Source organism: Oreochromis aureus, linkage group 13 (assembly GCF_013358895.1).
Source record: "Oreochromis aureus strain Israel breed Guangdong linkage group 13, ZZ_aureus, whole genome shotgun sequence".
Taxonomy (NCBI): Eukaryota; Metazoa; Chordata; class Actinopteri; order Cichliformes; family Cichlidae; genus Oreochromis; species Oreochromis aureus.
The window spans coordinates 10,491,628-10,506,094 of record NC_052954.1 but is presented as its reverse complement, the minus strand read 5'-3'; the positions used below and the strand labels follow the sequence as shown (position 1 = coordinate 10,506,094).

Here is a 14,467-nt window from a genome sequence, read left to right as displayed (position 1 = left end):
CGTGCCATCAGTTAACCCACGCGTGCCTAGGGTTGCCGACCCCTGCTCTATCTGATAAGAAAACTATTCAATCAGATAGTTATTTGTGGTGAATGAAATACGGTTACAGTTTCACGAAGTTTTAAGCACCAAATCCGAAATCCACGAACTACAATATTAAAATCCAAGATTCTTCATTACTTTATACAGAAAAGCTTGACATGGTATGCAGAAAACAACAACAAAACCCCCCAAACACAAATAAACGAACAAAAAGTTTTGTAACTGTCAGTTTCCTTTTAAAATTCTTAGTGTGAACAACATTACACAAACAACCACGTGTGTGCGCATGCGCGCACATATTCGAACGCCTCGATCCCTTGTGATGCGATAACTTTGCTTTGATCCTTCCTGACGTGGCAACTTTGCTTTGATCCCAAAACCCATAAATAGGAGCGCTCACCTATTATACTTTATGGCTTGACATTGACCTGACAGCGACTAAAACCCTTTCGAGAGGTTTTGAGAGCATTTTCTGACAGAAACCAAAACAAGTTCAGTTTTGTTTCTAAACCAATTCAGAAAACAAGCAGACACATTACACCATGTCAGCCAACCCATCCTTCGGCTCAGATGAGCGTAAAATATCTGAAGGGACCATTTTGGGAGATCACCACGTGGTAGAGGCTTTCCTTGGAGAAGGAGGCTTCGGTGTTGTAACCAAATGTCGCAATACAAAAAACAACCAGACTGTGGCTATTAAAGTCAACAAGAGCGACCCTGAAATTCTGCAACAGGCAAAACAGGAAATTTTCATCCTGGAGCAGCTGCGACGCTTGGATCCAGACAGGTGCAACATTGTTGAATGGAATGGCTATTTCCTCGATGGAGAGCATATTTGCTTAAATTTTGAACTCCTCGATCAAAGCCTGTGGGACTACATAGGGGACCGGAATAACCAGGGTCTCCCAATAAGAGAACTCAGGCCAATTTTGCATCAGATCGCAAATGCTCTGTTCCACCTGGGTTCTGTGGGAATAGTGCATGCTGACCTCAAACCTGCCAACATAATGGTTGTGAATCGCCATGAGTCTCCTGTCAAAGTCAAACTTATAGACTTTGGCATCGCATGTAACACTTCTGCAGTGATTACTGGTGGTACTGTGGGGACAATTGGTTATTGTGCACCTGAGATTATGCTTGGCACTCCATATGATGAAGCAATTGACATGTGGGCTCTGGGGCTGGTAGCTGTGGAGCTTGCTACAGGGGTGCCTCTCTATCCTGGGGAAGACGATTATGATGTTTTGACATTCATAATTGAAACCCAGGGTCAGCTACCAGATCATCTTCTAGAGTCTGGCTTGTACACTAATTGCTACTTCATCGAAGATAACTACAACGAACAGCGCTGGACATTTAAGACCAAAGAACAATTTCAATACGAGACAGATTATCAATCCAAGGAAACTCGATATATAAAACTTAAGCATCTCGATGACCTCGAACAACTACTGAAGGTAAGGCGAGGACCTGAAAATGGCCAACCATTATTTGTCAGGCTAATCAAACAGATGTTGGCCTTGGATGCAAATCAGCGCATAACACCCTTGGAGGTTCTGAAGCATCCCTTTTTCAACACTGGCCTCTCAAGGAGTGCCCCCTGCACTGACATGAATAGCACAGGGGGAGAAAACCTTGTGCTTTCTCAGCAGCCTTCAAGCTGGGAAAGTCATGGATCGCAAAAATTCAACTGCAGTTTCCAAAACTCAGTTGAATATCCTCAAAAAGGACACGTCAACACCTCAGCCAACCCATCTTCCTCTGAAGATGATCTTGAAATATCTGAAGGGACCATTTTGGGAGATCACCACGTGGTAGAGGCTTTCCTTGGAGAAGGAGGCTTCGGTGTTGTAACCAGGTGTCGCAATACAAAAAACAACCAAATTGTGGCTATTAAAGTCAACAAGAGTGACCCTGAAATTCTGCAACAGGCAAAACAGGAAATTTTCATCCTGGAGCAGCTGCGACGCTGGATCCAGACAGGTGCAACATTGTTGAATGGAACGGCTATTTCCTCGATGGAGAGCGTATTTGCTTAAATTTTGAACTCCTCGATCAAAGCCTGTGGGACTACATAGGGGGCTGGAATAACCAGGGTCTCCCAATAAGAGAACTCAGGCCAATTTTGCATCAGATCGCAAATGCTCTGTTCCACCTGGGTTCTGTGGGAATAGTGCATGCTGACCTCAAACCTGCCAACATAATGGTTGTGAATCGCCATGAGTCTCCCATCAAAGTCAAACTTATAGACTTTGGCCTCGCATGTCCCGCTTCTGCACTGATTCCTGGTGACCGTGTGGGGACGGTTGGTTATTGTGCACCGAGGTTATGCTTGGCATTCCATATGATGAAGCAATTGACATGTGGGCTCTGGGGCTGGTAGCTGTGGAGCTTGCTACAGGGGTGCCTCTCTATCCTGGGGAAGACGATTATGATGTTTTGAAATTCATAATTGAAACTCAGGGTCAGCTACCAGATCATCTTCTAGAGTCTGGCTTGTACACTGATTGTTATTTCATTGAAGATAACTACTACGAACAGCGCTGGACATTTAAGACAAAAGAACAATTTCAATACGAGACAAATTATCAATCCAAGGAAACTCGATATATAAAACTCAAGCGTCTCGATGACCTCGAACAACTACTGAAGGTAAGGCGAGGACCTGAAAATGGCCAACAATTATTTGTCAGGCTAATCAAACAGATGTTGGCCTTGGATGCAAATCAGCGCATAACACCCTTGGAGGTTCTGAAGCATCCCTTTTTCAACACTGGCCTCTCAAGGAGTGCCCCCTGTACTGACATGAATAGCACAGGGGGAGAAAACCTTGTGGTCTCTCAGCAGCCTTCAAGCTGGAAAAGTCAAGGATCGCAAAAATTCAACTGCAGTTTCCAAAACTCAGTTGAATTTCCTCAAAAAGGACACGTCAACACCTCAGCCAACCCATCTTCCTCTGAAGATGATCTTGAAATATCTGAAGGGACCATTTTGGGAGATCACCACATGGTAGAGTCTTTCCTTGGAGAAGGAGGCTTCGGTGTTGTAACCAGGTGTCGCAATACAAAAAACAACCAAATTGTGGCTATTAAAGTCAACAAGAGTGACCCTGAAATTCTGCAACAGGCAAAACATGAAATTTTCATCCTGGAGCAGCTGCGACGCTTGGATCCAGACAGGTGCAACATTGTTGAATGGAACGGCTATTTCCTCGATGGAGAGCGTATTTGCTTAAATTTTGAACTCCTCGATCAAAGCCTGTGGGACTACATAGGGGGCTGGAGTTACCAGGGTCTCCCAATAAGAGAACTCGGGCCAATTTTGCATCAGATCGCAAATGCTCTGTTCCACCTGGGTTCTGTGGGAATAGTGCATGCTGACCTCAAACTTGCCAACATAATGGTTGTGAATCGCTATGAGTCTCCCATCAAAGTCAAACTTATAGACTTTGGCCTCGCATGTCCCGCTTCTGCACTGATTCCTGGTTACCGTGTGGGGACGGTTGGTTATTGTGCACCCGAGGTTATGCTTGGCATTCCATATGATGAAGCAATTGACATGTGGGCTCTGGGGCTGGTAGCTGTGGAGCTTGCTACAGGGGTGCCTCTCTATCCTGGGAAAGACGATTATGATGTTTTGAAATTCATAATTGAAACTCAGGGTCAGCTACCAGATCATCTTCTAGACTCTGGCTTGTACACTCATTACTATTTCATCAAAGATAACTACTACGAACAGCGCTGGACATTTAAGACCAAAGAACAATTTCAATACGAGACAAATTATCAATCCAAGGAAACTCGATATATAAAACTTAAGTGTCTCGATGACCTCGAAGAACTACTGAAGGTAACGCGAGGACCTGAAAATGGCCAACAATTACTTGTCAGGCTAATCAAACAGATGTTGGCCTTGGATGCAAATCAGCGCATAACACCTTTGGAGGTTCTGAAGCATCCCTTTTTTCAACCCTGGCCTCTCTAGGAGACCCCCCTGCACTGACATGAATAGCACAGGGGTATGAAACCTTGTGCTTTCTCAGCAGTCATCTGATTGTTGGGGTTGCCAAAACTCTAGGGAAGCTAGCAATTCTTTTGAAAAAAAGCCCAAAATAATAACAACAACAAAAACAACCAATGAATATGGTCTTAAAATTAGGCACAATTTGGCTTAAATTCCATTGATTAATCTGCGGAGCAGCAGTCAACTTACCATCACATCAGTCCTTCAATCAGACCTACAACAACTGTCTTCCTCCTCTCACCCCAACCGGTCGCAGCAGATGGCCGCCCCTCCCTGAGCCTGGTTCTGCTGGAGGTTTCTTCCTATTAAAAGGGAGTTTTTCCTCCCCACTGTCGCCAAAGTGCTTGCTCATAGGGGGTCATATGATTGTTGGGTTCTCTGTATGTATTATTGTAGGGTCTACCTTACAATAATACATACAGCCTTGAAGTGACTGGTGGTGTGATTTGCTGCTATATCAATAAAATTGAATTGAATTCAAATATTGTTGTTTGTAATTCTTTATAAATATATATAAATATAGTGCTACTCTTCTACTGTTTAAATTGCTACTGTTTAAAACTGACTCGTTTATTCATACACTCAAGCATAAACACACACACACACACACACACACACACACACACACACACACACACACTGTACAGTACCAGTCAGTGCTTACATACTAGTTCTTTCCCCTACTTTTTCATGCTCACTGGTACAAATGCCTGTTACTAGAGCTAAATGCTATCAATGTACTCTCACAGTTATCGAACTGTACAAATGCATACAAAATAACGCTCACGTAAACATAACTGTGCACTAGTTTGCCCTTATTGCTGCAGTGTGTTTCAAATCACTTTGAATAAAGCTCAGCTTCTCTCAAGCTCTCTCTCTGTCTCTCTCTTACACACACACACACACACATACACAGTATGTAACGTTTCAGCATCCTGTCTTGTAAGCTTTTAACTTTCTTCTGTCCAGCAATGCATATTCCAAACTTAAAGTCTGAATTGCTCCTCCTCTTTCTAGGTTCTAACAATATCTCTTCTTAAGATCTTGATTAAGACCAGAGTAAACTAAATGGATGAATGGAAACTAGGAACAATGTTCAGAGAGTAAAGTATCTCTTATTTTAAGCCTCATCTATTTAAACGACGTGGTGTCTGTTTTGTAAATCATCAACCTTTTACAGCTGAGAGGAAACAGTCAGCTGGAGGCTTCAGAAAGAGTCATCCCTACAGCTGCAACCCCCAATACCAGTATACCTGGGACTTCTGATCCTCTCCAGATACACAGGGAAGTACCTGATGCAGCAAGCAAGCAAAACAAAACCCCAGAAATAACATTTGTTAAATGAAGACTTAGCTAAACTTTTTTAAACTTCACATCTGAATAACAAATAACACACGCATAGAAACAAATATCTAAAATGAGTTTGATCTAGATCACAATAAAATTAGACACGCTTCCATAAGTTTTATGATCGACTTTTACGAGATTAAATTTGAGCAAGTAAAGACATTTCACATGAAGACCAGAGGCAGGAGAGTTGTATTTCAGAAAGACATCCAGCTCAGAGCGCTGAACTCATTCATCTTATTTTATTTTCCTTTTTCAGTATGCATAATAACACAGCCAGATGTTTTCATTCATTGCCACTGGAGCAGATGCATGTGTGTCTTCTGCAGACTGATTGAATCCTTGTGTACGCAGCTTAAAGAAAAATATAAAGTAAATATAAAGAAAAATATGATGATCCTAAGCACACCTGGATAAAAAAAACTGAAAATGGACCACTATCAGTCATGGATTTACGGAAGAGGATTAGGGCCACTGGAAACAAAAAAGTGGGCACGTCTTTTTTTTTCTTCTTTTCCAGAATTCTGAGATTAAAGTCAGAATTCTGAGATTAAAGTCAGAATTCTGACTTTAATCTCAGAATTGTGACTTTTTTTCTCAGAATTCTGACTTTTTTCTCAGAATTCTGGAAAAGAAGAAAAAAAAAAGATGTGCCCACCTTTTTTCCCCCCCCAGTGGCCCTAATCCTCTTCTGTATGGCTCGGCCTCCCCAGAGCCCAGACTTCAACATTATTGAAGCAGTGTGGGATCATCTTGACAGAGAACAGAACAAAAGGCAGAAACATCCAAAAAAGAGCTTTGAATGTCCTTGAAGAAGCTCGGCAAACTAAATAATGGATGGCTCAAGACTTTTACAGAGTACTGTTGGTGTAGGTTTAGTCTTTCTTCCTGTAAGGATTTTACTATTGTGGACGAGAACAAAACACCGTAAAAAAACAAACAAAACACCACAGCCATGCCGTCACATTTTTGTTCAGTGCTGGCAAGACCATTAAGAGATCTTTGCAAAGATGTATCTTCTTGATTAAAGCCTTTACATCCCAGATGCACCACGCTATGTATGCCAAGAGTTTATTCAGCATCTGTGTGGCCTCCAGCAAATGTTCCATGGATACCGTTTAACATTCATCTGCTGGACAACAGGAAAACATTTGAATTATTTAACATACTGCTGAAGTGAAAACAGCTTGGAGAATAACGCGGTTGAAAAGATTTTGCGTGTCCTAAGCCGGAATGCACAGCTGAGCACAGCAGGATATCAGATCAAACGGTAGGTGTGCATTCAGCTCTTACTTAGGGTGCGCAAATTGAATGAAGCTGATTGCTACATGTTGTAATTACCGTCAAAGAGAGAGAGCAACAAGAAACACCTCATACATACAGCAGCCAGTCAGTCATAGATTTTGTTTCTACTTGGTGAAATGTTGCTCAGAGCACCATGCAGTTTTAATGAGTGTCTGATATCTTCTGGCATTGTGTTGCAACTTCTGGAGGTGATTTATGTCAATCGCCTTGTGATACTCACAGGAGGAATGGCTGCTGGGGAAGCTCTTGCGCCCCTCGGAGACTACCCCTGGCTCCCCAGTGCAGAGCATCTTTGCATTCATTTGCCCATCTGGGAAACAACGCTGTAAGTAGTCTGGCCTCGGTCTGAAAATCAAACAACCGAAGGGCGGTTTCAATATCATCGACGGAAAGAATTTCATTTTACTTGTCAAGAGTGAAAATGGGATCTCGTGTGGCAAGGGCCAAGAGCCTAACATTTAGCATTACTGACAGTGCCTTTAAAAAAACATGGGCTTGTTTAACGTACCTGCCAACAATCAACTTGATAGTATTCGTGAAGACTCCGTTTAGAGCAAGAGCCAGGGATACAGCTGGAGGAAGAGAGACACATATAGAACATTTTACAGTGTTGGGGTACAAAGATTGATATTTTTCAGCATCTGTAGGATTAATTGAAACCATCACACTGCAGTAAATCATTCATTTTTCTGTCAGTGTGACAAAGATTCGGGCAGGTTTACTTCTTTTCTGATATAATATAGCAATAAAACATTGATGGGAATTTCCCTTGCAGGTGGACACATGGTTGTTAGGGTCATGTGTGAGCAGCAACAGTAGCTAGTAGGACTGACAAAATTGCATGCTTAGCTACCCTGTGAGACTCATGGTGCTTTGAGCTACTATAAATGCCCCATCCAGCTTTTGTTTTAGGAGTGTGGGTAAAATGCCGTGGACCAAATATAACAGATGTCTGTCAGATCAAATCCAGCAATAAGCTTTCTCATCTCACAGTAGTGATAACATTTTAGGCTCAGTCGAGGCTCGGGGCATAGGGTGTCTTGTTCGATCATCTCAGGGTTACATCTTTGTCTCTTTTGCAGATGAAGTGGTCATGATAGCTTCATGAAGCAGCAACATTCAGATTTATGCAGCCGAGTGTTAGAATAAGAATGAGGACCTCAAACTAAAGCCGTGGCTATCAACTGGGTCGGCAGTGAGTTTGCGAGATAGGGTAAGGCCACTGCTCTTCCACCAATGCAATGAGACACGTGCCTTGCTTTTGAGCATGTCTATATTATAGATGGACATCTAGCAGGTGAGAAGTTGGCTGAGAAAAGCTTTGAAAAAAGACTTAGAAGAGCTGGAAAAGATGGGCAGGGGGAAGCCCTACTGTACACCAACAAAACCTAGGTAAGCAGTAAAAAATAGATGGTTCATTTGAATATAATGTCTAAGCTTAGTAACAGTATTAGTACTAAATACAAAGGGTGCGATTGATGTGTTACTTGTTAGATTTGAAAATGTGATAAAAGTGAAGAAAGAATCCTCACAGAAAAACTGACATAAGCGCATCCTTTTAGGGCCTAGTCTGACTGTGAAGCAATTACTGCTTTATTCAACATCTGTGATGAGGAACAGGAAAACTGCAATAGGTTGACAGGTAGGTATTATACTGTAACTGTATGTTCATTTAATTAGCTGTAAAGAAAACCACCGGGACTCATCATTAGCTAGAGTACTCTGACCTCATAGGTTCATCCCAGTAGTCCGTAGTGGAAATGAATCCACTCACCCTACCACCAAAACACACATGAATTATCTTCCTGAGTGGCTGACAGGAGCACAGTTTCAGTATTATTTAACAGCTGGATAATTTGGGCAAACCATTGCAGATCAAATGAAATCCCAGAATGAGGCACATGCCGTCTTGGCAGGGATGTTAAATTGCAGCGTGTTTCCCTCATCCTTTGTCAGATCTTTGTCAGGATGAAACTATTGCTCCACTCCAACTCCCTAACATGTTAGCAAATCCTTTGTGGTGCTTGCTGACGGTCATTAATGCACTAATGATTTTTTTGCTGGCTAAAGCCAAATGTGACACATAACACAATTTGACAGTTTGTGTTTTGCGCTTAATGCCTGTTTAACTCCTGCCACACAATAAGCAGATTTCTGCTGATGAAAGTGGTTGCTATAAATATAACGTGCATCTAGTGTAGTGGACTGCCATATGGCACGCATGTATATTCCCACCCTGCAACTCTGTGCATCCAGTTCGGCCAAAATTCACCTCACATCCACTAATTAATCCTGAAGGGTCCGAGAGGAGCTTGCATGATTAGCCATTTTTTAGCCCACCATGAGGGTTCCTAATATATTCATCCCCCTAATATAGTATTCATCCGGCACCAGTCCCTATGCCAAATAGGTCTACTTACATTTGGATTGGGGCTATGCCTCTGCAAACCAAATCTGGTCGCATTCATATGCATATACCCTAGAATTTGCCCCAATGATTACTCTAGGGCACAGTTTCAGGAAATTAGTAGCCTCATGAATAAAGATAGGACTGCGGCCATTACATTAGCAAAGACCCTCTCTTTCAGCTCTTACAGAAAAACAAGGTGATTTGTGGGATTTGATGAAATCCCCGATTGTCCAAATCGCCTGTCATATCCTTAATATATTGCTACCCTCTAAATCTTTTCTCTTATTTTAACAGCACAGGTAAATAAAGCCTTGTTTTTTGTATATAGTACTTTCATAACTAGATGCTGATGCTTTGACACATGAGCGTAAACACAAATGCATTCTTGTACTTTGCTGGAAGATTGATCCCCATACACAGTAAAAAAAAATAAGTAAATAAGAATGTCACTATCTGTGTGGTATGGGATCTCACATTCAGATGCTGAGCAATATTATTCATTCTTTGTCACCAAAACAGACATAAAAAACCATTACAGAATCATCTGCCGTTCTCCGAGAGTCGTCTTGTGGAAAATATAATCAAACTTCCAAGATGGCATCGTTGTATCCTCACTGAGATAATCACGCAATTAAGCGGCATGACTTTGGGAATGATAAAGGATTATTAGACAACTCTATAAAGAAAAACAATCCTTTTCACTCCAAAGAAAATGAGGCGAAGAGGCAGTGTGTTAGTAGATTGCACTGTATCCAACATTAAAACCCAGTACATTAGAAAAACAAATTCCCATTGGTACTCGGGAAATCTAACTCGAAACCCACAAATCATGAAAGCTCAATTAAATCTGAAAATTTGATTTATAGATTCAGAGTTAGAGGACCCTCGGGGACTACTTGAAACCCCATAAATTAGCAAGAATACGAGGACAGCTACTTTTCGGTGATTTTAGTTTGGCATGAAAAATAAATTGGTCTGTAGGTAAGCTACTTTTTAACCACAGACCCAGTTAAACAGCTGCTTTCCTTTTCTTTCTCATTAGGTCTTGCGGTAGAATTGGTTCAAAGCAACTTTCAGTAATGTGATCATGTAGAAACTTGTCAAAATAATGGGCTTCCTTTTAGTCTTTGTTCTTCGACGTGATGCTGCTTCCTCGTTCAGCTTCTACGAGTGCCTCTCTGCAGGCAGTAATGGGCCTGTTTAGTTCTACACAACACTGTAATCTCGGGACCGACGCACTGAGCCACGCTCGCTCCCCCCGATTCATCTTTGGGAGAATCTTTAATTGGATTTGTGTTAAACTTTCTTAATGCTGTCTGATGTGCCAAAGCCTCTGCAGGCCTCTGGACCCAGTGGAAAATGGCATATCAGTGCGGAGGAAATGCTCAGATGTTGTTTGATGGAACAAACAGCATAAAATTTCAATTGGTAAATACTCGTGGTTGCTGTGATTAAGATCAATTTGTGCAGTACCAGGCAAACACAAAGCTGAAAGATCGTTAAGTAAAACCAGGTCGAACTGTGGAAAGATCAAAAGGATTAAAGAAACAGACATTTTTTAATAGTTATTTTAAAATCCAAACCACACAGTATTACACTACATGCAATATAAATGTCAGTTGAAGACTTCTAATGGGCTAGATTACACTGACAATAATCAGCAACAAATTTGTGACATTTCAAGCAAATAACTCCACGAACCTAAACAAGCCTCTTTTATCTCTGTCTTGTCCGTCCTCTGAATTATCTTCACCACAAATATCACTGCCAGTGGAGTAAGGAATGAAATTGCCTGTAAGGAAATGAAGACAGTGACAAATATACAGTTATTACTGTGACATTAGAGATGTACTACATTACTCTATTGGGTCTTTTTTTTTTTTTGCAGGTTAATTGTGAAATGATTTGTGCCTCAGGGACTGACCCGAGCCCATCTATTATTCAGAGTTAATTTTAACAAGGCAAACTGAGGGGCAAAACAAGCTTCTTTATTGTTCAGTGGGTCTTCGTGCCTGAGCTGAGAGAATTATGCCCTTAGTTTGATATGAGATTGGGGCCCTCTCAGCACCTAGGTAATTATTCATGCCTGAGAATCTATTAATTACTCTCTGGACAAATTCTGCATATTTTCTTTTCCTTAAGCAACAGAGGTAGCAAAAAACAAAAGGTAGTGTTTTAGTCCCATTATTATAAGACACATATATTCCTTTTCCTGTGAGTCCTGTTCATTAGTTCAGCTGTGTACATCCTGAGTATGTCTGTGTATCGCCGCCAATTATGATCTCATTTTGCACCTCACTATCCCCTCAAAATAGCTCAAACTTGTAATCACACTTTCATTCACACTCATAAGTGAAGCGAGAGTTGCTCTCTGAATTTTAATTTAAACAAGCCACAGTATTTTTTTAACCTTGTAACACGGCAGTCGGTTTGGTGCAAAGTGCACACGTCCTACTAAAGCTGAACAACATAATGCAAAACTTTCTGTGTGACAAAAGACAAATTCTGAATTCTGGACAATGTATCTTATAACTTTAATATGTATGGAATGTATTATCTTTGCAAATGCAAATGGAGACATATCAACATTTTCTTACAGCACCTTTATTCTGTATATTTTGGCATATTTAGAGTGAAACGCACAGTAAATCAGGCAAAGCGTGGATACCCTGTGATTGAAAAGTTGCTACACTATAGTGCCAAAAGCATTCATGGCCCCTTCCTGCTTCAACATGAACAAAGCAAAGTCCATAAAGACATGGCTGAGCGAGCTGGTGTGGAAGAACTTGACTGGCTTGCACAGAGTCCAGACCTCAGAATACTTCTGAGGTGCCTGAGAGCCAGGCCTTGTCGTCCAGCATGGGGTTCTGGAGGTTCCCATAAACACACTCCTAAACCTTGTCGAAAGCCTTCCCAGAAGAGTTGAAGCTGTTATAGGTGCAATGGGTGGGCTAACATCGTACTAAACCAGGGGTGGGGGAACTCCAGGCCTCAAGGGCAGGTGTCCTGCAGGTTTTACATGCATCCTTGATCCAACACAGCTGATTTAAATGGCTAAATTACATCCTCAACATGTCTTGAAGTTCTCCAGAGGCCTGGTAATGAACTAATAATTTGATTCAGGTGTGTGGACCCAAGGTCATCTCTAAAACCTGCAGGACACCGGCCCTTAAGGCCTGGAGTTCCCCACCCCTGTATTAAACCCTAAGGATTAAGAATGGGATGTCACTCAAGGCAAACAAGGAAATAATTTTGGCAGTATAGTACATCATGGGCATGTAATGTTTTTGGGTTCCCAGCCAGATCCACCTCTTACTCATGACATTTGAAAAGACACGGAAATGTCCAAAGTGCTCAGCTGGAGGCTTTTCCATAAGTCGTTTTAGAATATAAATATATTGTTTCTTTTACATTTACTAAGCAAACCTTCTAATAAATTAACAGTAAGCCTATTTAATACTTAACAGACACATATCTTGTTCTTTAACTTGTTATATAACAGAATTTTATGTTTACATTTCCAATGTTCTTTTGAGATTTGCCCATCTCCTTAGGGCTCATGCAGGATAGCAACTAATTCATAAAACAATTAATATCACTGCCTAGTATTTGGAGCAAATTTCATTTCATTTCATAGAGAGATTATTACTGTAGATAATGTTTTAGAATACTTTACACTCATATTAACTTCTTCAAGGCTTCATCTGGAAATCATGCATAATCAACCATTTGCATAAACGGTGCAAAAATGGGAACAGCTGCAATTTTTGTATTTTACTGATTTGTAAAGCTTTTTTTTCCACTTCATGGGCAGCTTTTAATTATTAGATAAATTCTCCACACCTTCAGGGCTGTTGTTAGAACAGTGACACTGAATAAGTTGTGCATAGTTTCCTAGACGACTGAAGGGTGATGGGAGTGTGGGGTAATTTACAGTCATGTCGTGAGTGAAGATCTTTGCACACTGAAGTTGTGATACTTTATAAAGTAAACACAAACCAAAAGAGTGATGATTAGCTCTAAATAATCTTGTTCATGAATGGTGTTTGGCTGGACATTCAGCTCAGCTGTTGAACTGTAAGCGCTTGCTTATGTGAATGTGAGTGGTTTTTCTGCTTGACTGGCGTGTTCTATGACTAATGCATTTTCAAGTGCTTATCACAAATTACCCATCAAATGTTTCACTGATGAGCAATTTAAAGCTCGGCTTTTATTTATTTTCCATTTGAGAAAATCTGCTTTAGCCATTTTATGTTAAGCACTAACTTTTCTGTCACAAAAGCTTCTAAACATCACGAAGAGCTGCCAAGATAAGCTCAAGCGGATCAGTTGTTGATGTTTAATGGACTGTATTCAGGCACTTGGGGAAAAGGTGTTGGGTTTTGCATTGCGTAAGCTGACAGTTGTCTCGAATTGACAGACAGTTAGAACTTACCACCTACTACGCAGCTGTTTCTGCACATAATAATTTGATTGTTGACTGATGTGTGTCAAGCAGCACATGATGCAGCGGAGCACCAGTCACTCAAACACTGACATTTCAACAGGTACGCTACATGAGCAATAGGCATCCAAATGTTTTCCTGCTGAGATGGTTTGATTAAACAGTCAGAACCTTCTAGAAGGTCTACAAGGAATAATGTAGATAAGCTTGTCCTGCTGTGAATGATTACATACACATGTAACCAATCTGAGAATGCTATGCTGAAATAGGTAATTTCTTGATTTCAATATTAAGAAATATCAAAGGGATATTTGTAAATATCTGTAGCTGAAATACCATTTCTGCCACAGGACAGTGTAACAGCATGCAAAGCCTGCTATAACATAGTAGTGGCCCTGCTCTCTTCTACAAGATATCTGACTGTTAAAGCTCTAAAAGATTGGTTTCCAAAAATGGATCAAACTTTTACTGTATGATGTTGCATGGTAGAATGCAATCACTGTTAAAACTCAGTTTTGAGGACTGAGTCATGAAATATCACCTTTAAATGAAATGCCACCTTTAAAAAGCAGGTCTGCTTGACATCTCATTTTCTGAGAGTGCAGATTGTTCAGGTTTTAAGGTTCAACAGCTCTTGTTTTACATTTCATTTTCACTGCAACTTTAACTTCAAACACTTTGAGGGACACATAATTCACAATTAGAGACTCATACATAAATGTATGCATTTATTTATTTTATATAAAGGGCTTAAAGTTGTTTTTGTGTTGTCCTATTTTACTACAATCACTCTTTCAAATGGGATCATTAGAAGTAGAAAACAATGACTTACTCAGGGATTTGAGCATTGTTGGTTAAGTGTACTGAAGCCAGTGATTGTTGCTTTTAACTGAGGT

General features: G+C 40.8%; 1 protein-coding gene across 1 annotated transcript in view; it reads right to left on the bottom strand.

Moving 5' to 3' along the window:
* Positions 1-14,467, bottom strand: part of plpp4 (phospholipid phosphatase 4) — a 57,934-nt gene that overhangs the window by 15,865 nt on the left and 27,602 nt on the right. The window contains exons 3-5 of the mRNA XM_031737532.2: positions 10,829-10,919; positions 7,226-7,289; positions 6,938-7,062 (exon numbers count right to left, since the gene is read on the bottom strand). Coding sequence (XP_031593392.1) covers positions 6,938-7,062; positions 7,226-7,289; positions 10,829-10,919 — 280 coding nt within the window. The remainder of the gene's footprint in view (positions 1-6,937; positions 7,063-7,225; positions 7,290-10,828; positions 10,920-14,467) is intronic.